General features: G+C 41.5%; 1 protein-coding gene across 1 annotated transcript; it reads left to right on the top strand.

The window, feature by feature from the left end:
* Nucleotides 1–6520: 6520 nt before the first annotated feature.
* On the top strand, nt 6521–10445 carry LOC110509870 (alpha-1A adrenergic receptor-like). The gene is made up of 2 exons (XM_021591048.3): nt 6521–7454; nt 9224–10445. The coding sequence occupies exons 1-2, from the start codon at nt 6521–6523 to the stop codon at nt 9754–9756; spliced, it is 1467 nt and encodes a 488-aa protein (XP_021446723.3). The 3' UTR covers nt 9757–10445.
* Nucleotides 10446–22907: the final 12462 nt, after the last annotated feature.

Below are 22907 nucleotides of genomic sequence, written 5' to 3'. Positions count from 1 at the left end.
AACGCCTGCTGAGGTGACTCTACCACCAGAGGCTTCTCCTGGGGCTTTGATTCTGATTGAATCTAGGTAGACATTTCCAAGGCCTTCTCCAGTGAGTCAAACAGTCTGTTATATAAAATAGATGGATTGGCCAACAATTTTCATCCTTCAATATGTGCCTAATTGTTACTGTAGCAACGTACAGTATGTCGGCTCAGTTTGGAGTTCAAGGCTAAGGGTAACTACACTAACCTGTGGGAAAAGGAGACTGTGCTTTTAATATTCTCAGCACAGCATCTGCCTCAGCATCCATCAGACAAACAGCACAGTGGTGGGCCAAATTACACTTCTATTATTGCTTTTCATTACCCTGTTCTCTCACTCTCTCTCTTGCTCTCTGGCCAATTTCATTGTAAGAACCTTAAGTTTAAAATAATTTAATCTAAAAGGTTGCTGTCATTTCACAAACAAAATGTATGAATACATAAATGGAAAATAAAAATAAATGCCAGGAAATAAATGTTTATCAGTAGAGGCACACAAATGGCAGAATGATTGCGGACATGTGGTGATACAGAAATAACAGGGTGAACATGTTTGTATTCCTTCTGCTCAGCTAAAAACCAACACATTAAGTAAATTCAAGCCATTAAAGCATGCATCAATTAAATACCAGTTTTGTAATGCCTCAGCATTGTATCCTTTTAACCACACACAAACATTTTAGTATAATGCTTCATGTAGAACAAGGAACACAGAGCATTCACCCTGAATAATTAAAGCTGATTTGCCTTCATATTGCCTTCGGTGGAGATGAGGGTAGGAGGTATAGACAGCAAGCCTTGAACCTCAGCATGACCTCTATCCAGGAGAGCGAAATTAAGAGAGAGAAACTCCTTCTGTATAATGATCAGACATTCACCGAGCTTTTCTCCTGATCTATGGTGACTCACTTATGTAAACGATCGGGGTCTTGACCAGGTCTCAAACTTTGCAACTTGAAACAAACTTCATCTGTAGATGACAAAGTCGTGTGTGACATCATCATGCTCCCTTTTCTTATTTTGCTCGATCATTCCTATGGCCGGTTATGCCATATGGTCCATGGTCAAACAGAGAAAGTCCAGCTAAATTCCAAAATCATAAGAACATTCAAATAATTTCACGCGTACATTCCTCCAACCCAACCAATAATTCAATTGGTTCAGACAGGGTCATTTTGATTCCTTGGGGGAGAGAGAAAATCAGTCCCACTTTTGTTTATCAACTTCTCTCCAGGGCAATAATGCCAATAGTTTACTTTATCCACCTCATACGGGGTTATTTATACACACAAACACAATCATTCAATTCGGAGGCTTGCACCTCATAGTGATTTGCCATCAAAGACACAGTGGTACAGTAGGAGAATGCCATTTTGCCCATCCTGCTTCGAGAAATGAAATAAGATATGAAAGGAGAAATTATAAATTGTTCTTATCACATTTTATTTATCTCAATTTTCATGAGTCAGTGCCATTTGTCAGATCATGCCTCAAGTGTTCACATGTATTCTCCCTGCCACATAGCAACCTTAAACACACACACTTTCTGAAGGAGGTTTGTCTCGGGGTCTGTCTGCAGATGAAGTAATTTATTATGCCTTGGGTGAAAGTTTACAACAGGATCAGAATAGCTACCCAGACCCATTCTGTCTACCATTTATGTTTACCTAGACCCCTCAACCGTTTAACCAAAACGTATACTTGTGCAGTGCATCTCACTGGGCAAAATATCTGACTATAGCCGACATATGCCACTGACTGTAGATGAAGAAATGTAAAAGGAAGATGTAGGAGTGAGAAAGAAGGGGTGGTGGTGTCTCAGTTTTGAATATTAGGTGATGCGCGTCTCTAGCGGCTGCATTTCTCTGACTGAGGACATGAGCAGACCGATTCTTCAGTGCGCTACAGGGGGTGTGCGCGTCTGGGTATAAGTCATAAATACCGTCTGAATAGTTATACCAGTCCTTACGAAAAATATCTATACTTTCAGTATACTTTATTTATACTTTGAGCATACTTGTACTGTCGAATAACGCTACGTTTGGAAGACATTTGGGGATAACAAGGTAAGCCATTCCCGTATTTCGATGATTTGATGAAATATTGTTCTTGAATTTATTATTCTAAACGAACTGGTGGGAATGTTTGTCAACTCTGTTAGGCCTAATCTGTAAATACAATGGCTGGCCTATACATTATTGAAATAAGTCATACTTTTAGTTTTTGTTTTATTTAAACAGTTTGAGAGAACATGTATGAGAACTGTAGACTATAATTCGAATGCATAGTCTGCCCTCGGTCATTTGCATCACATTTTCTGCACCATTTCACTACCAATCAGAAACCTTTCAAAATGATATGATGGGCATTTTGTGCCGACATAAATTGCATTAGTAGGCTATAAGCAATCAGAACCTTGCTTTGAGCACATCACGTAGGCTGCATTTAGACATGCAGCCTTATTCTAATACCAATCAGATCAGCTCTGAAAAAGATCTGATGTGAAAAGACCAATTGGTGGAAAAAATATCGGAATTGGGCTTCCTATCTAAACTCCTCCTATATGTCTATTTTTTTGTGACATTGAAATTGTTGCTCCTCAAAACATAAAATGAATCAATCAATCAACCAAACAATAAATTAACATTTAGCACCACAATAAGAACCTAATTATTCTACAAAACAACCAGTCAACTATGAGGACATTAGGCTACTAGAAAGCTTTGGTGGTATGAGAAAAGAAAATGATTTTTTTTCCCCCTGTAAACACAAAACACAATAGTCCAGGTAGACTGTTATGTTCACGGATAGACTTGTCCTGGGAGTATGTTAAGTTTTCAAACCTTTTGAGAGCACAATACCAAATTAAGAGTTTAATTCCAAAAGGCTATATCCCACAATTTTTCACATTTATGTTTTTTTCACCAGAAATGATTGCTTATGGGCATGTTCATGTGTGTGTAAAGTATGACTGTTTTCAGGTTTTTCATTTATAGATTTTAGGTGTGTATTAAAATGAGCATTTTTGCAAAACGCTATACACTAAGTGTACAAAACATTAGGAACACCTGCTCTTTCCATGACATAGACTGACCAGGTGAAAGCTATGATTGATGTTCCTTGTAAATCCACTTCAATCATTGTAGATGAAGGGGAGGAGACAGCTTAAATAAGAAGAGAAAATATTTAAGTGCCTTTTGAACAGGGTATGGTAGAAGACGCCAGGCGCAACAGTTTGAGTGTGTCAAGAACTGCAATGCTGCTGGGTTCTTCACGTCAGCAGTTTCCCATGTGTATCAAGAATAGTCCACCACCACCACCCAAAGGACATCCAGTCAACTTGATACAACTGTGGGAAGCATTGGAGGCAACATGGGCCAGCATCCCTGTGGAACGCTTTCGACTCCTTGTCGAGTCCATGCCCCAACGAATTGAGGCTGTTCTGAGGGCAAAAGGGGGTGCAACTCAATATTAGGAAGTTGTTCCTAATGTTTTGTACACTCAGTGTATATCCATTGTTTAGCTTGAATGGAATATTTGTATAATGTATATTTGACTGTGATATTTGGTTGCCTCACCTAGCTATCTTAAAATGAATGCACTAATTAAGTCGCACTGGATAAGAGCATCTGCTAAATGACAAAAATGTCACATTTAAATGTTACATACACATCTCATATATATATTATTTATATAGTTCTTTATATAAAAAAATGTTATTTGTTACATTTGACTGTGTGAAACCTAGCAGTACTACTTATTTCTCTGAGACTAGCTAGTTTTCTATCCAATTAGCAGCAGGTGTTCATGCAAATATTAAAACATTTGCATGAAAACAATATGCACATTTTCCGTCCTTAGATGTGTTTCCATTAGATTGACTTGATAAAAGGCTGTGTGTGATGACGTAATGCACATAAAAAGGACTTTTGCGGTTAAATTTCCATGCACCGAATAGAAAATACCCTTAAATGTGTGTGTATCTTGTCTCGTATCAAACTCTCTGGGCATCTAAACAAAAGTCAATCAGCTCAAAGATAAATTCCACTACTTATTCCACATTACTGAATTCAGCATAATAACCCTTATCTGTAATTGTCTTTAATCCTGCTGGACCAAGTGACCAGTACAGAGATTCTGCTGCGTTGAGATAGCTCTATCACTAGCCCTTGTCCTGCTCCACCAACATTTATTTCATCCAATGACATGCAAAATCACCAACATGTACACCCATATTGGTGTTGAGTGAAATTATCACCCCAGTTCAATCCCTAGCCTGTCATCTGACTGCTGAGTTAATGCCTGTGTCAAGATGTATTGCAAAAGGAAATGGAAAAATGGCATTATACTGGGAAAGATGGGATAATTGTGGGCATTGGAGGGAGATCACAATGAATGCTGGATTGGCCACTATGGGTGAAAATCCAGCACTTGCAGAACGAGGAAATTAGGAATATACACAGTGTACAAAACATTAGGAACACCTTTTTAATATTGAGTTGCACCACCTTTTGCCCTCAGAACAGCCTCCATTCGTTGGGTACTAAAAAGTGTGGAAAGCATTCAATAGGAATGCTGCTCTTTACACATCCAAACCGGTGCGCCTGGCACCTACTACCATATCCCGTTCAAAGGCACTTAAATATTTTGTCTTGCCCATTCACCCTCTGAATGGCATACATACACAATCCATGTCTCAATTGTCTCAAGGCTTAAAATACCTTCTTTAACCTGTCGTCTCCCCTTCATCTACACTGATTGAAGTTGATTTAAGAGGTGACTTCAATAAGGGATCATAACTTTCACCTGGATTCACCTGGTCAGTCTGTGTCATGGAATGACCAGGTGTTCCTAATGTTTGGTACACTCAATGTATGTATAATTATTGAACTACATGCACCCTACAAGTGAGTGAAAATAGCTGTAAGTAGCAGTAGAGTTATTGTTGTCTGTTTGTTTACTCCAATCAACATAGGGATAGTAAAAATAATAATAAGTATAAATAAAAAATAATGAGTATTAGGAATTATGCAAACAATTAAATTGATAGAACCCACAATATATCTACAATATTATAACGTACTCACACACTGCCCATTACAGAGTTAGCACATGCTGCTGCCTGATTTATGACCCAGGTGAAAATTAGCTTTTGTTTTATGTAAACAAAAAAAAAACTCTATGCTTTGATGGTTTCCCTCATAACTTACGTTATGACTACCAATGATTCTGTGTCAGTGGAGCTGGTGTTTGAAGTAGATGCTGTTATGCATCAGGAGTCAAATCGACAGACAGATTCAGTAATGTTATTTTGATGAAAAGGAAATCGAAAATGGTGTGTTTATTGAAGCGGGACCTCTGGTGGTATTTAATGATGTGTGAAGTGAAGAAATCTTTACAGAGCACCTCTCTCTCGGGGAAGAAGATATTTGGCACGTTAATGCATTTTTACAGCACACCCATCATGTTATTGTTGTTTTTTGCTGTCTTGTGGTTTTATTTAGGATTACTATAAAACATTTTTATATCCTTTTATGTGATGGATGCCTGGCATATGGTTGTAAAACTAGATGAATGCTTACTCAGTCTCAGTCTTATTCAGTCTTATTTGCAACAGTGACTATTCACTGGGCATGAACTGGTTGACTATTCACTGGGCATGAACTGGTTGACTATTCACTGGGCATGAACTGGTTGAATCATGGAACCTTGTTCCAATGTAACTTGTCAACCAACGTATTGTGACGTATTTTCCACGTAGATTCCACATCACAATACGGTGAAAAATTACATTGAAACAACTTTGACTCAACCAGTTTGTGTCCCGTGGGTACATTTAGGCCTAGATTCAGTCCAGACCAAGGAAGTTCTGCAATATACTGCGCTTGACATTTAAATGTAATTTCCGATTGAGCTGACATTTGCAGTGTTTACCGTGAATGCAGTCTGATGCCGATTCTGATTGAATCCCACCTTAGTTTCTGCCATTCTGTGAAAAAGGGATGGAGCCTAGGAGGATGTCTTTTTTTATTAACTGCTCTCTTTTTCCTGTGTTTTTAGTGGGACTTTTGCTTAATAAAATCATCCCTCCAGCAAGTTTCTACCATCTCAGTCCCATGGAGGAAGAGACAGCATAAACATATTGGATCTTGTTATCACCCAGAAAGCCCTGCAGCCAAACTCCACAGACAAATGGCACAACAATCAGTGGCAGTGCTGAAGATTTACTATCCTGACCTGTCAGTATTTTTTTTATGTCTCTGCCAAGGACATGTGATTTGTGCACGCATTGGCAAGGGCTCCTGCCTCCTGGCATCAAAGATCTGTGATTGATGAGGTAGCAACTTTTGCAGTCTTGAGTCACACAAAGGGGAGATACAAATGGTGGACTCCCAACTCCTGAGCTGAAGTTTGCAAAGCTGGCTTCTGATTTAACAGAACATTGCAGTCAATCCCAAAAACATTAAACTAATGAATTAACCATAAACAAAGCCAAAATGGTTCCCTCGGGTGAAAACATAACTTTCCCAGTGTCAGAGAACTGTCCCAACTGCAGCTCCTCTTCCTATTCTGATATGGATAACACTAAGGCTGTGACCCTGGGGCTGGTGCTGGGAGTGTTTGTCATCTTCGGGGTTCTAGGTAACATCCTGGTCATTCTGTCTGTGGTGTGCCACCGCCACCTGCGCTCTGTCACACACTACTTCATCGCCAACCTGGCAGCAGCCGACCTGCTCCTGAGCTCCACTGTGCTGCCCTTCTCTGCCACTTCGGAGGTCCTGGGGCGCTGGGTGTTTGGCCGGCCATTCTGCAGTGCTTGGGCTGCCTTGGATGTTCTCTGCTGCACTGCCTCTATCCTCAGTCTGTGTGTCATCTCTGTGGACCGCTACCTAGCAGTCAGCTACCCGCTGCGCTACCCGGCCATGGCCACTGGGAGGCGCGGCCTGGTCGCAGTGACAGCTCTCTGGGGCCTCTCGGCAGCCATATCCGTGGGTCCACTCTTCGGCTGGAAGGAGCCCGACCCAGAGGACGAGACTGAGTGCCGGATCACAGAGGAACCGGGTTATGCTATTTTCTCTGCCCTGGGGTCGTTCTATGTGCCACTGGCTGTCATCCTGGCCATGTACTGCAGGGTGTATGTGGTGGCCAAGCAGAAGTCCCGGGACCTGAGGGAGGGCAGGAAGAGTGAGGGGGGGATGGTCACGAAGGGAGAGGGAGTGACACTGAGGATCCATCGTGGAAATGCCCCTGCTGTGCCAGAGGGCCAGGAGGAGGAGGGAGAAAAGGGCACCATTAGGCGGAGACGCACCACCTTCGCCCTTATGCGCCTGCTGAAGTTTTCCCGGGAGAAGAAGGCAGCCAAGACACTGGGAATCGTGGTTGGCTGCTTCGTTCTCTGCTGGCTGCCCTTCTTCCTGGTTATGCCCATCGGTGGGTATCCCACAATGCCTTTCCTTGCTCTCTATGATATGTATGTGCTGCTGCATGCCTTTCGTTTTGAATTGTTTGGAAATGAAAAAGAGTCGTTAATATGACTAGATGTCTGTCTAATCAACTGTCAAATAACAATATCAGAGGGAACAGCATCACTGAATGAATTTGCATTTTTCTCACAAAATTAATCCCTCTAACTGATTTCCCATAGCAGCATATAAACCCACAATACTGGATAGAGAGTGATTGCCTCACACTGTGTCGTTTTCTAGTCAGGGAAAGCTTCACTTCCAAATCGCAGAAAAATAAACCCCTCCACTCAACTCAATTGAACTTTAAAATGTAAATCTCCCCCTCTCAATGGAAAAGCGCTGTGACAAAATTGAATGGAAATGAATGTATTGATAGAGACTGAAAGACAGGGAATAAGCAGCACGGCCTATTTTCTGCTTTTCCGTTGTTTTAGTTCTGCCACAGCGCACCAAAAACAGTGTTAAGAGTCGTAAGCAAAAGCAACCCTCTATTATACAAATTCAGCTACAAAATCGCTCTTGTTAGCATGGCCATGGGATGAGTCACTTATAACAATAGTTCAGTAATTTGAAAGATATGACAGGGCACAAATGTTGCATTCTATAATATCTTGACCGATGGCAAAAAATATGAATGATAGGAAGATTAAGAGGGGCTATATATGACCATATGACGATACATGTCGCCTACAGTCAAAACCAACATTGCCTCAAAGCTGTCATCCACGTCGTTAATACCCCCACAGAATGTGATTAATGAGATGCAGTATACAGTACAGTATACAGTACAATCCCTAATATTCTTGATTAGGGATTAGAGAGACCTGTTATTCAAGATGAAATGGAGATTGGTGTTGAACTCACCTACTGTAGGTTAGCAGATTAGTAGAAGGCATGCTGATGGCCTAAAACACTCATTCTTCTGAATCCTCCTCCTTTGGTCTGGGGAGGTGTATCTGAATGCATCCATACTGTGCATTTCTTATCCTACTTTAGAATGCATTTACACACCAGTCCAATATTAGAATAGTTTATTGATTTATTTGTGTTTTATTGTATACATAACAATGGAGTCTACGACCTTGGTTACCCCTGTTGAATGCTCGCTATACATGTCTGTTTTCTTTTAAAGTACATCAGGAATTAAATTACTGCCATGGAGAAGCAGAGCAAATGAAATGCCAGCGTTGGGTTATACTTCAGGGAAGAAATGAAATGAACAAAAACACTATTCATTATTTGATTCCTAAACCATTATGGACAACAAACATAAAGGGCATGATTTTGTGCTCAGTACGCAGGCGCCCACAATCACCCTTCCTCTTTCCAAGGCAGCAAAGCATTACTGGAGTTTAGCATTTCACTATGAACAGCACAATATTTCATGCCGACTCTGAGCTGATGCCCCTGAGCTTCTCAGACAGGAATGAAAGAGTTGAATGTTTAAGACATTTAGAAACAAATCCAGGTATGTTGGCTTTACCAAAGTCTAACCTAGAAAGATAACTTACAAAGTGTTAAGTACACAGTGAACATCAGTATGTCTGCAATTGGAACTATAGTGAAATGGTGTGCGTTAATGTGTGAGCTATCTCTGCTCATCTTATTGTTGGTGTTAATACATACAGAGAATGGCCGATAGAACATGCCAATGATTCATATAGACATTGTGAACTTCTGTATGTGTTTAAGTGACAGATCTGTGTGTGTGCTTTCTGTCTGTTCTTTCCACAGGCTCCATATTCCCATCGTACAGGCCACCTGACACCATCTTTAAGATCACCTTCTGGCTGGGCTACCTCAACAGCTGTATCAACCCTATTATCTATCCCTGCTTCAGCCAGGAGTTCAAGAGGGCATTCCTCAACGTTCTGCATGGACGCTGTCTCAGACAGGGGGGCAGGAGCTCCAAATCTTTGGGGTTTGCTTCTTCCTATGGTCCCAGTCCAGGTCCATCGTCTCTTATCAGATCCAAGCCTCCCCCCTCCTCCTCCAGCTTCTCCACCAAGCCCCACCAAGCCCCCTCCCCAGCCTCTCCCTCCTTGGGCTGCTGTAGGACCTTCTCTGGCTCCTCTTCCTCAGTGGGGGTGCCAGGCCATACCCACATTGCTCGGGTCCAGAGTAAAAGCCTGCTGAAGGCGTGGTGCTTTGCAGCGGGGGAAAGACCGCCACCATTGGGTGCTCCTTGCCAAAGCCCTTCAGCCCTTGCTACATGTCAAGCCAAAGTCCATCGCCTCACCATGGGAGCGAAAGGGGAGGCAGTGTGACTGGGAACACTAAAGGTTGCTGGATAGTAAAAAATCTCAAATTCTAGGAAAATATGTGATTGTAATTGGCGTGAAGTTAAGTCATATCTATAGACTTGCTGGAGTCAGTCTAGCCATTAACATTAGACTGAGGTCTGATGTGTCTTCAGGTTGCAGGGAATGGGAGATAGAACACTGCTCTCAGGGAGAAAGTAACACACCTGGAGGTAGAGATGTACTGTACTGTATGTGCTGTGATGCAGTGTATAGATAGGAATCAAAATGAGGATACACAGTGTCAGTGTCAGAACACAAATTGAATACAGAGTACTGAGTTAGTACAGAGATTGAATGAAAACATGTGCTTTCTGATCACTGAAGAGCAGTGGTGGAAAAATTACCCAATTGTCATACTTGCGTAAAAGTAAAGATAACTTTACTTGAGTCATTTTCTATTAAGGTAAAAGTCACCTGAGTAAAAGTCTAAAAGTATTTGGTTTAAAATATACTTAAGGATCAAAAGTAAATGTAATTGTTAAAATATGCTTAAGTATCAAAAGTAAAAGTATAAATAATTTCAAATTCCTTTTATTAAGCCAACCAGACGGAACCATTTTCTTATTTTTTATTTATTTATAGTTAGCCAGGGGCACACTCCAACACTCAGGCATAATTTACAAACAAAGCATGTGTGTTTAGTGAGTCCGCCAGATCAGGGCAGTAGGGATGACCAGGGATGTTCTGTTAATATGTGTGTGAATGAGGCCATTTTCCTGTCCTGCTCAGCATTCACAATGAAAGTACTTTCGGGTGTCAAGGAATATGTATGGAGTAAAAAGTACATTATTTTCTTAAGGAATGTGGTGAAGTAAAAGTAGTCAAAAATATAAACAGTCAAGTAAAGTACAGAAACCCCAAAAAACGACTTAAGTAGTACTTTAAAGTATTTATACTTAAGTACTTTACACCACTGTTGAAGAGGAGTCCTTCAGGAAAATGTACATATGTTCAACATTGTCTAATGTCAATATTTATGACATGCTTAACATCTGACGTGCAGTTTTCACAGTGCTTTGTACCGAACAATTTAACATGTGCTCAGTTCTTGTAAAGTGCAGTGCTGCTGGCATGTACAGTGGCTTGCAAAAGTTTTTTGCAAGATTGCAAAAAAGTTTCCTATTTTGTTGCCTTACAATCTGGACTCAAAATTGATTTTTTGGGGGGGTTTGGATCATTTGATTTACACAACATGCCTAGCGCTTTGAAGATGCAAAATATTTTTTACTGTGAAACAAACAAGAAATAAGACAAAAAAACTGAAAACTTGATCGTGCATAACTATTCACCCCTCCAAAGTCAATGCTTGTAGAGCCACGTTTTGCAGCAAATACAGCTGCAAGTCTCTTGGGGTATGTTTCTATAAGCTTGGCACATCTAGCCACTGGGATTTTTGCCCATTCTTCAAGGCAAAACTGCTTCAGTTCCTTCAAATTGGATGGGTTACGCTGGTGTACAGCAATCTTTAAGTCACAACACAAATTCTCAATTGGATTGAGGTCTCGGCTTTGACTGGGCCATTCCAAGACATTTAAATGTTTCCCCTTAAATCACTCGAGTGTTGCTTTAGCAGTGTGCTTAGGGTCATTGTCCTGCTGCAAGGTTAACCTCCGTCCCAGCCTCAAATCTCTGGAAGACTGAAACAGGTTTCCCTCAAGAATTTCCCTGTATTCAGCGCCATCATCATTCCTTCAATTCTGACCAGTTTCCCAGTCCCTGCCGATGAAAAACATCCCCTCAGCATGATGCTGCTACCACCATGCTTCACTGTGGAGAAGGCGTTCTCGGGGTGATGAGAGGTGTTGTGTTTGTGCCAGACATAGCGTTTTCCTCGATGGCCAAAAAGCTCTGACCAGAGTACCTTCTTCCATATGTTTGGGGAGTCTCCCACATGCCTTTTGGCGAACACCAAATGTGTTTGCTTATTTTTTTCTTTAAGCAATGGCTTAAATGGCTTATTTATGGCCACTCTTCCATAAGGTCACGCTCTGTGGAGTGTATAGCTTAAAGTGGTCCTATGGACAGATCTTTGGTCGCTTTGTTGACTCTCTGATTAATGCCCTCCATGCCTGGTCCGTGAGTTTTGGTTGGCGACCCTCTCTTGGCAGGTTTGTTGTGGTGCAATATTCTTTCAATTATTTTAGAATGGATTTAATGGTGCTCCATGGAATGTTCAAAGTTTTGAATTATTATTTTTTAAACCAACCCTGATCTGTATTTATCCATAACTTTGTCCCTGACCTGTTTGGAGAGCTCCTTGGTCTTCATGGTGCCGCTTGCTTGGTGGTGCCCCTTGCTTAGTGGTGTTGCAGACTCTGGGGCCTTTCAGAACAGGTGTATATATACTGAGATCATGTAACAGATCACACTTAGATTTCACACAGGTGGACTTTATTTGACTAATTATGTGACTTCTAAAGGTAGTTGGTTGCACCAGATCTTATTTAGGGGCATCATTGCAAATGGGGTGAATACATGTGCACGCAACACTTTTCCGTACAATGTTTTGAAACAAGTAATTTTTTACATTTCACTTCAGCAATTTCAGACTATTTTGTGCATGTCCATTACATGAAATCCAAATAAAAATCAATTTAAATTGCAGCTTGTAATGCAACAAAATAGGAAAAATGCAAAGGGAGATGAATACTTTTGCAAGGCACTGTATAAGCATCTGTGTAACGTATTGAAATCTCATCCCCATGAAATGCAATGGAAAGGAAGTAAAATACAGAAAAATATTTTCATACTAAATATATTATCATGCCTCTCTCCAATCACAGTTGAATATTTCACTGTATCTGCACCAATTCTCTATGAAAATGAAACATGTCACCTGTTGTTTTGCATGTGTGATTAAAATGCTGAACAAAAGTATGAACGCAACATGCAACAATTTCTATGATTTTACGGAGTTACAGTTCATATGAAATCAGTCAATTGAAATGATCCCCTAATCTGAGGATTTCACATGACTGGGAATACAAATCTGCATCTGTTGGTTACAGATACCTTAAAAATAAATGGGTCTCACAATGGGCCTCGGGATCTTGTCACTGTATTTTTGTGCATTCAAATTTCTATCAATAAAATGTAATTGTGTTCGTAGTCCATAGTTTATGCATGCCCATACCATAACCCCACCGCCACCATGGGGCACTCTGTTCACAACGTTGGCATCAGCAAATCGCTCGCCCATACGACCCCATACAAGTGGTCTGCGGTTGTGAGACTGGTTGGACGTGCTGCCAAATTCTCTAAAACGACATTGGAGGTGGCTTATGGTAGATAAATTAACATTCACAGCCCTGGTGGACATTCCTGCAGACAGCATGCCAATTGCACGCTCCTTCAAAACTTGAGACATCTGTGGCATTGTGTTGTGTGACAAAACTGCACATATTAGAGTGGCCTTTTTTTGTCCCCAGCACAAGGTACATATGTGTAATGATCATGCTGTTTAATCAGCTTCTTTATATGCCACACCTGTCAGGTGGATGGATTATCTTGGCAAAAAATAAATGCTCACTAACAGGTATGTAAACAAATTTGTGAACAACATTTGAGCGAAAAAAGCTTTTTGTGCATATGGAACATTTCTGGGAATGTTTATTTTAGCTCAGGAAATATGGGACCAACACTTTATATGTTGAGTTTATATTTTTGTTCAGTTTAATTATAACCAGGTATGCATGGCCTTTTCAGCTATTAGGCAGCCCGCAATATGTTATGACTTCAAAGAAACATTGACATAGCCACTTCTGTTAGACATCAAAATACAGGTAGGTGCCAACACTTTCCCCCCCATTAATCCATTTGGTCCAATAATAAACAACTTGGGAGATTTCTTGATTTCAATGACCATAGCATTAGTTCATTGTCTCATGATGTCCGTCTGCACTGATCTGTCTGAAAACTCTCAAACACTCAAAAGAAGTTTGGCTACTGCTGTCCTAACATTTGAAAATGTTACCAACTGAATTAATTTCATCCTCAAAAGAGTCAAAGTTCATCTTTCCAAAACCTTTAAACCTGTAGCAAATATTGCAATTTTGTTTAAGTAGCATGTCTTCACTACCTAATACTACAACTAACTAAGGTGTTTTGTGGTGATATACAATTTGCTAGCTAGTGTCTGCTTGCTGGCTAAATCAAGCAGTCTCAAATCAATCCATATGAAACGAAATGCACGGATGCTAACAATGCCTGTTGACACACTCAATGCTGAAAACTCCCGCTCGCTAGCTAGTGAAGTTCTAGCCAGGGGCGTAACTTTGGTTTTAGAAGTGGGGGTGACATAATGTGGTGGGTGTCTGGGGGTCTTCATATTTTTGGGGGCATCTAAAGCTCTTTTCCTGCATTTCTACATAATCTAATAGCCGTCCATATTTAAAACAACAAAAAGTATGCAAAAATGCCCACAGTCATCAAGATAGGTAAGAGATCATTATTAAATATGTTTAAGGGATTGTTAAGACTGATAATGATTGAATGATAATTCAGTAATCAGTATTGTGTTGTATCTTTAACCAATAGCCTAACAAATTAACAACTCCTACAAATAAAGTACACAGACTTTATTAAGACATCCTCTATATCAAATTTCAGCCAGACCGCCAGCCAGACCGAGCTGCCTGCACACCCAATCCCCACCAGTCTAGTCAATAACTCAACTTTCTCCCCAACACAACCTACTTCCCATATATATTTTTTTATGTCTCAAGTAAAACTAAAGTTTCATAAAAACACACATATCAACACACCTACACATTAACACACAGAAACAGTATACCCTCCATATAATTCATATCATAGGCATAATAGTACTGTAGAGCTCTTTTTACTTGCACACAATATAGGTGGATTGCCCCGTCCTGCTCCTAGGGGTCCATGGCCCTGCAGCGCCACAACCCAACACACCCCACTCAGCTTTAGGATCTTAGTGAAACATTCATTACTGGTTTCAGGTGTGTTAGGCCAAGGTCAGAGTGACAACCAACAGTACGGCAGACCCCCAGGGCCATGACTGAGCAGCCCAGCAGCTAGGGATTGCCTAAATAGCTATCTCCCCTGACATGGGCATGTTTTCAATACAGACTCCTTTTGTCGTACAGTATTCCATATAAGGCATCCAGACCTTGTGAAAGTTGCACAGTATACCCTTAATCTTGTAATAAATCAAATCTAGTGATACATAACTTAACATTTCCAAATGAAGGACAGTGACAGCTGTCAGAGTCAGATAGATTCTGATTTCTGAGAACAGTGGCATAAATTTGGTGCTGTAAAACTTAACCCCCTAGAGTCGATGCCCTTGCCCCCGCGGAAAATCTGATCAAATAAATAAAAATACATATCTGTCTGTAAAACTAGAGATAAATCTTTTTTGCATAGGCTGTGTCTCACTCCACCGCATCCGCCAGGTGTCGGCCTTCCACGTCTGCGGTGGAAGGTGGCAGAGCTACAGCCGTGTTTGTCAGACCAGGAGACATCCCAAAGCAGAAGTCTGGGGGACAGGGGAAGCAGGTAGCTGACAAGTGGTGGCTATTGAGCAGCCTGATTGTCTGGGGGTAAAAGCTTTTGGCCAGTCTGTCAGTTTTTGCCATGATGCTCCAATACTGCCGTTTTCTGAGTGATGGAAGCAGGGAGAGCAGGCCGTGGATGAGGTCCCTGATGATCTTCTTGGCCTTCCTGTAGGTGTCCTGGAGGAAAGGCAGTGTGCACCCATTGATGCGTTCGGCTGAGAGTACCACCCTTTGTAGATCTTTGCGGTCAGCGGCAGTGGAATTGCCATATCAGCCCTTCAATATGCTCTTGATAGGTCTCCTGTAGAACAATGAGGGCTTTGTGGAGATGGCCAAATGTTTTCTGCCTCCTGAGGTTGAAGAGTCACTTCCGTGTCTTCTTCACCACGGTGTCTGTGTGGTTTGACCATTTCAGCTCCTCTGAGATGTGTAAGCTGAGGAACTAAGCTACTGTATATAGAATAGTTTTAGCCCATACAAACACATTGAATAACAGATTCACTACACGGAACAACAGATAGTCCCCAAAAAATATTCTAAAGGAAGTTTGTTCTGAAATATCTATCCTATATCTGAGATATGTAATAAAGATCAAGAAACATTTATTATTTGTCTTTTTACATATTTATAAACCCTTATTACAGTCTTCATATATACTTCCATGAATTGTGGCTTCCCAAGTGGCTCAGCGGTCTAAAGCGTCACTACAGACCCTGGTTCGTTCCCAGGCTGTGTCACAACTGGCCGTGATCGGGAGTCCCATAGGGCACAATTGGCCCAGCGTCGTCCTGGTTAGGGCAGGGTAGGCCATCATTGTAAATATAAATTTGTTCTTAACTGTTAAATGTATACACCCCCCTCAGAGAGAGAGACACAGCTGCATGTGAGCTCTCACATTTTTCAACATGTTTTTTACAAAAGGATTGATTTGGAGTTAGATAAACTTGGATTTTTCGGCAGGTACATATGCACGATGATACCCTCCACAGCATGGCCTCGCTTCAGATCAAAACTCTAAACCTACAACCTAATTTTGACCAAAATGAACCAGAGAGATTACTACTTCCAAGGTTTCCTGTTTCCAAGCTATATGGAGGGTGCTCTAGCAAACAAACAGAGACCTGAGGACAGCATCCAACCTGAAACTGAGTGAGTAGTGTTTGGTATGATGCTATTTTGAGAACCAAGAAGAAAAATCTAAATGAAAAAAAATGTAAAATAAAGTACATTACAATGCTAGGGAAGGAGACTTTGAAGCCCCCTCCAGCTGTTCAGAGACCATCCACTGGTATTGTCTACAAGAAATCTGCCTCCAGAAATAAAAGCTTCTCCCAAGTGGGTGTGACACCAACTCCCGTTGCCTACTGCACTGCTGCTTGGATTCCACCTGTTCACCATCTGCCCTGTCTCCCCCTGTCTGGTACAGGTACCCCCACCCCCCCACCTCACTCAGCTCTCTCTCTCTCTCTCTCTAGCACACAGGCACTGTTGGGGCGCGTGACTCTGAACTTACAATGGCTAGCCCCAAGTCATTATATTTTTTATTTGTTTCTTGTGCATTTTGCTATTTTGCTATTTGCCTCATGAGTCCTGAATACTTTGTTGCCTACAAACTTTCTTTACCTAACCGTGGGACAGACTATGTATGTTTCCACACTCGGAACTCTGACTCTCTATTGGTTACTCAGACTTTTGGCCTCCCATCCTATTCTAACCAACTCTTGCAGGCTTTGTATTCATGTTACCTGATGAAATTGCTGTACAATATGATCTTGTTGCCATCTGATGCACATTCAGATGTCATAAACCAGCACTGCAGATCTCTCCCTGTACCCTGCCGTTCCTTGATTGTATTACTGTTGATGATATCTGGAAATGTACAACCTGGCCCATCTACTGTTGCTAGTCCCAATTCTGACTTGCTCTGAAATCTGCTTCACTGATTTCTCCTCTTGTAAATGCCTGGGCTTTTTGCATGTTAACACTAGAAGCTTATTACTTAAAATGGATCAATTGAAAGTGTGGATTCACAGCTCCAATCCAGATGTGTTGGTCATTACTGAGACATGGTTAAGGAAGAGTGTTTTGAATACTGATGTTAACCTTTTTGGTTATAACCTTCTAAAGCAAGACAGATCTTCCAAACGTGGGGGAGTGGCCATTTTTACCAAGGATCCTCTTCAGTGTTCGGTTGTCTCCACCAAGTCTGTCCCCATACAATTTGATTTGCTGGTTTTAAGCATTAAACTTTCAAAAAGCTCTTTGTTGACTGTTGCTGGGTGCTATCGTCCTCCATCAGCACCGGCCTGTACCCTACCTGCCCTAAGCTCTCTCCTGGCACCTTACACTAAGTCTGAATTTGTCCTGCTAGTTGACCTAACCTGGGACATGCTTAAACCACCTGACCAAGTCCTAAAGCAATGGGACTCCAATGGGGCTACTCTCCTCAATGTTATCCTCACAAATAATCCTTGCTAACTACCTATCTCAAAGAGTGCAGCGTATAAAGTCAGAAAATCTGCTGTCTCAGCCACTGCCTGTCACCAAGGGAATACCCCAAGGCTCAATCCTAGGCCCGATGCTCTTCTCAATTTACATCAACAACATTGCTCAGGCAGTAGGAAGTTCTCTCATCCATTTACAGTGGTTTGCAAAAGTATTCACCCCCCTTGGCATTTTTCCTATTTTGTTGCCTTACAACCTGGAATTAACATGGATTTTTGGGGGGGTTGAATCATTTGATTTACACAACATGCCTACCACTTTGAAGATGCAAAATAATTTTGGGGGTGAAATAAACAAGAAATAAGACATAAAAACAGAAAACTTGAGTGAAGTCAACACCTTGTAGAGCCACCTTTTGCAGCAATTACAGCTGCAATTCTCAATTCTCTTCCAGGTGTAACTGCTCCAGCTCCTTCAAGTTGGATGGGTTACGCTGGTGTACAGCAATCTTCAAGATATACCACAGATTCTCAATTGATTGAGGTCTGGGCTTTGACTAGGCCATTCCAAGACATTTAAATGTTTCCCCTTAAATCACTCAAGTGTTGCTTTAACAGTATGCTTAGGGTCATTGTCCTGCTGGAAGTTGAACCTCCATCCCAGTCTCAAATCTCAAGAAGACTGAAACAGGTTTCCCTCAAGAATTTCCCTGTATTTGGCGCCATCCATCATTCCTTCAATTCTGACCAGTATCCCAGTCCCTGTCGATGAAAAACATCCCCTCAGCATGATGCTGCCACCACCATGCTTCACTGTGGGGATGGAGGGTTAAATAATAATTTTTTCTGCATCATTTCTGGACCGGAATTTTCTGATTTTTGCAGTGTTACGTAAATGGAAAAAATCTGTCCTTGAAACAGTCTAGATATGTTTGTCAAAAGAGAGATCAGTGTCCAGAGTCACGCCGAGGTCCATCACAATTTTATTTGAGACGACTATACAACCATCAAGATTAATTGTCAGATTCAACAGAAGATCTCTCTGTTTCTTGGGACCTAGAACTAGCATCTCTGTTTTGTCCGAGCTTAAAAGTAGAACCTTTGCCGCCATCCACTTCCTTATGTCTGAAACACAGGCTTCCAGGGAGGGCAATTTTGGGGATTCAAAACACCCTGTTTCATCGAAATGTACAGCTGTGTGTCATCCGCATAGCAGTGAAAGTTAACATTATGTTTCCGAATGACATCACCAAGAGGTCAGTGGTCCTTAAACGGAGCCTTGAGCAACACTGAAATTTACAGTTGATTTGTCGGATGACAAACCATCTACAGAGACAAACTGATATCTTTCTGACAGATAAGATCTAAACCAGGCCAGAACAATGGTCAATGGTATCAAAAGCAGCACTAAGGTCTAGGAGCACGAGGACAGAGTGCCTGGGTCTGACGCCATTAAAAGCTAATTTACCATCTTCACAAGTGCAGTCTCAGTGCTATGATGGGGTCTAAAACCAGACTGAAGCGTTTCGTACATGTTGTTTGTCTTCAGGAAGGCAATGAGTTGCTGCGCAACAGCTTTTTCAATTTTTTTTGAGAGGAATGGCTGATAGTTTTTTAGATTTTCTGGGTCAGGGTTTGGTTTTTCAAGAGAGGCTTTATTACTGCCACTTTTAGTGAGTTTGGTACACATCCGGTGGATAGAGAGACGTTTATTATGTTCAACATAGGAGGGCCAAGCACAGGAAGCAGCTCTTTCAGTAGTTTAGTTGGAATAGGGTCCAGTATGCTGCAGCCCTCGTCCTTCACATACAACACCGGTTTTGCCAGTCACATTCTGTTAAACGTCCCCAAAGAACACACATCCTTGGGGGTCACTCCTATTTTCAGTTCGCTGCAGGTAGCGACTGGAACGAGCTGCAACAAACACTCAAACTGGACAGTTTTATCTAAATCTCCTGATTCAAAGACTCAATCATGGACACTCTTACTGACAGTTGTGGCTGCTTTGTGTGATGTATTGTTGTCTCTACCTTCTTTCCCTTTGTGCTGTTGTCTGTGCCCAGTAATGTTTGTACCATGTTTGTGTTGCTATCATGTTGTATTGCTACCATGATGTTGCTATGCTGTGTTGTCATGACTTTCTGCCTTGCTATGTTGTTGTCTTTGGTTTCTCTTTATGTGGTGTTGTGTTGTCTCTCTTGTTGTGATGTGTGTTTTATCTTCTATTGATATTGTATTCATTGTAAAAAATTTTAACCCAGGCCCCCGTCCCCGCAGGAGGCCTTTTGCCTTTTGGTAGGCCGTCATTGTAAAGAAGAATTTGTTCTTAACTGATTTGCCTAGTTAACCCTCCTGCTGTATTCATTTCATTTTAATTCATTCTGTGTTCTCGGTCCAAAATAACTGCCCCATTATAGCTGATTATAAATCCATGATAATACATATATTATCACCTAATTTTATCAAAAGGTGCTCCAACCACTTGTACAAAACCTCTCTGATCGCTGCCAGCTTGCCTTGTTGACGACGGCCTGGTCTTGTATCACGGTTGTCGAAGCGAATCACCCGTGACAACATGTGAAATGTCTGGAGTGACATAGTGGCACAAAAAATTGCCCGACCAGACTCTGCATCCCATAAACTGGCGGTAGATTTGTTTCTGGATCTGTACACACCGGCCAAAATCAAGAGACCCACATATGCTTGGACGTCTGTCCAGGCTACCTCCTTCCAGTTGTCTTTGTAAACGTGCCTCCCCTCCAAGTTGGTCATGTTTATCACTATAGTTTCGAATGACTCTGTCAGGAACAGTTCGAAGCAGGATGTTATGTCATCAACCCGGGATATGGCATATCTCGTTGGCCCTGGGGTAATCCTGATAACATTTTCAGCCGGCAGCCGACCTCTCCTCTCAGCTGGGGATGAAGACCAGGACATATTCCTATTCCTATTCCGAAATGTAACAACAACCTCAGCAGGGCCCTAATCCTCATCACTGTATTGTTCCACATCGGTTGTCTCTTGGTCTGGATCAGTTGTTTTCAACTGGAAGACATCGGTTGTCTCTTGGTGGAAGTTGTCTTCAACTTCTGTCACTTCCTACTCTAGTGCACCTTCACTGTCAGTTTCCTGGCCTCTCTCCTCCTCACCAGTGTCATGATCAAGAGCCTCACATACAGTATATTGTTTGGTCATTGTGCTGCCACAGAATGAATTGTGAGCAAGGCCTCAAAAAAGCTTTATATACCAGAGCTGGAAGAAAAGTTCTATATATTATTGAAACAATGTTGTTTGTGAGAATGCCAACAGGTGTGGTTCCCGTGGGGGAAAGATTCTATTGTGGAAAGGTTCCCGTGGGGGTTGCCATGGAAGACAAGAAGGGGAGTGGTGTGTGTGTGTGTGTGTGTGTGTGTGTGTGTGTGTGTGTGTGTGTGTGTGTGTGTGTGTGTGTGTGCGCATCGAATTCGACCGAAACACAACAGGAGGGTTAAATAAAGGTTAAATAAAAATTAAATAAAACTGACTTGCCTAGCTAAAATGTTTAATGTTTAAAACAATTATTATAACTGTTACCGGGTTACCTTCAGATGAGGTCTAGAGCAAAACAACCAACATGTGCATGTTCGTGAGGGTCTCATCTTTTCACAGAGGGGTCATATTAGTGTGTTATCCAAGCTGTCTGGCCTCTATAGACAGAAGTTGGCAGATCCGCTCAAGAGGCTTGGGGTTGTAGAGCAGAACGGAGAACAGCATCGTTTTCGTGAGTCTCATTTTTCCATAGGTGGTTCATAATATTTTTTAGGCCAAACCGTTCAGACGCTACAGATGACCTATTTTCGGGATGTCTCATGGTCTGACAAACATCGCTCTAGCTCTGTCACCTTTCACCGCAGATGCGGACGTGTTACATAGGCAGATGTGGTGGATTGAGACGCATCCAATACAAAAACAACCTGAAATCTCTAGCTTAAACTGACAGATTTTTATGTGGATTTTGTGATTATGCTAATTAGATTTCTGCATTGGCACAGACATTGGCCTTCGGGGGAGCAGACCCCACTGCCTTTGTCCTTGAGAGCCCGCTTCCTATCCCCTTGATGAACTGTAAAACTTGCCGTCGGACGTAAGCCAAGTCTCTTCTTAAATCCAATTTTAAACCTAACCATAACCTTAACCACGCTGCGAAACTTATGCCTAATTCCAAACCTTAAATTAAGACCAGAAAGCACATTTTTGTTCATGAATTTTCACAATACATAGCCAATTTTGACTTTGTGGCTGTGGTAACTAGTGGAAACAAGAGGTCGGTTGAGGGTCGAGCCGTGTGTACTAGGAATGATGCCATTTGAAGTGAGACAATGAGCATTAGTTAATACTCACACAGCCCCGTGGTTTGGAAACCCTATGGAAAGGGTAAACTCCTAAATTATCCAACAAAAATGCTAAATGAAATGATACGCTAAGACACAAAACAACACGATAGATAGATACAGTTGAAAACTGTAGGCCTATCTCAACTTGGCATCTATCACAGACAGTTTAGCTATTAATTGCTGACTGGCGCAAAGGTACCATTAAAACCTTTAATGCTAACCTCTGCTGGTGCAATACAGATAACCACAGGTGTCACAATAAACACATAAAAAATGGTTTCTGTAAACATAAATATAATTTCAACACATTTCCTTTCCTTCAAAAATGGCTCTAACGTAATACTTTACCCTAGGTACACTTATTCTTGCCTCTCTAAATCTTTATTTCCTTGCTGTCCATAGATTTATGTTGCTGTCTCCGTTTACTCCTGTAAACAGACTAGGGGACATACTGCCATCTTGTGTCATGAGAGTGTACTTGCGCTCACAGGACTGAGCTGCCCGTTGTTCCTGTGGGGATTTCAAGAGTTGTACAGTAGCCTACAGTACATGAGCGGAATAAGTAGAGGCACCATTGAAGAGTATTGACAATTCAGTAATGTTTCTGTATGTAATTTAGAGTGGAATTGTTTGGAATTGTTTGACTGATTTGTATGTCTAGCCTTAATATTCATGTGTATCTATATTTCCTACTCAAAAACATTGATATTCTCAGTAACCTTAACACACAGAGCACTAGGGCTAAACTTAAATACTGCCAAATCAAATGTTCC

The sequence above is a fragment of the Oncorhynchus mykiss genome, chromosome 29, assembly GCF_057628025.1.
Source record: "Oncorhynchus mykiss isolate SJ-2025 chromosome 29, ASM5762802v1, whole genome shotgun sequence".
NCBI lineage: Eukaryota > Metazoa > Chordata > Actinopteri > Salmoniformes > Salmonidae > Oncorhynchus > Oncorhynchus mykiss.
Note: the sequence above shows the minus strand (reverse complement) of the source record. Positions and strands in the feature narration are given on the sequence as shown.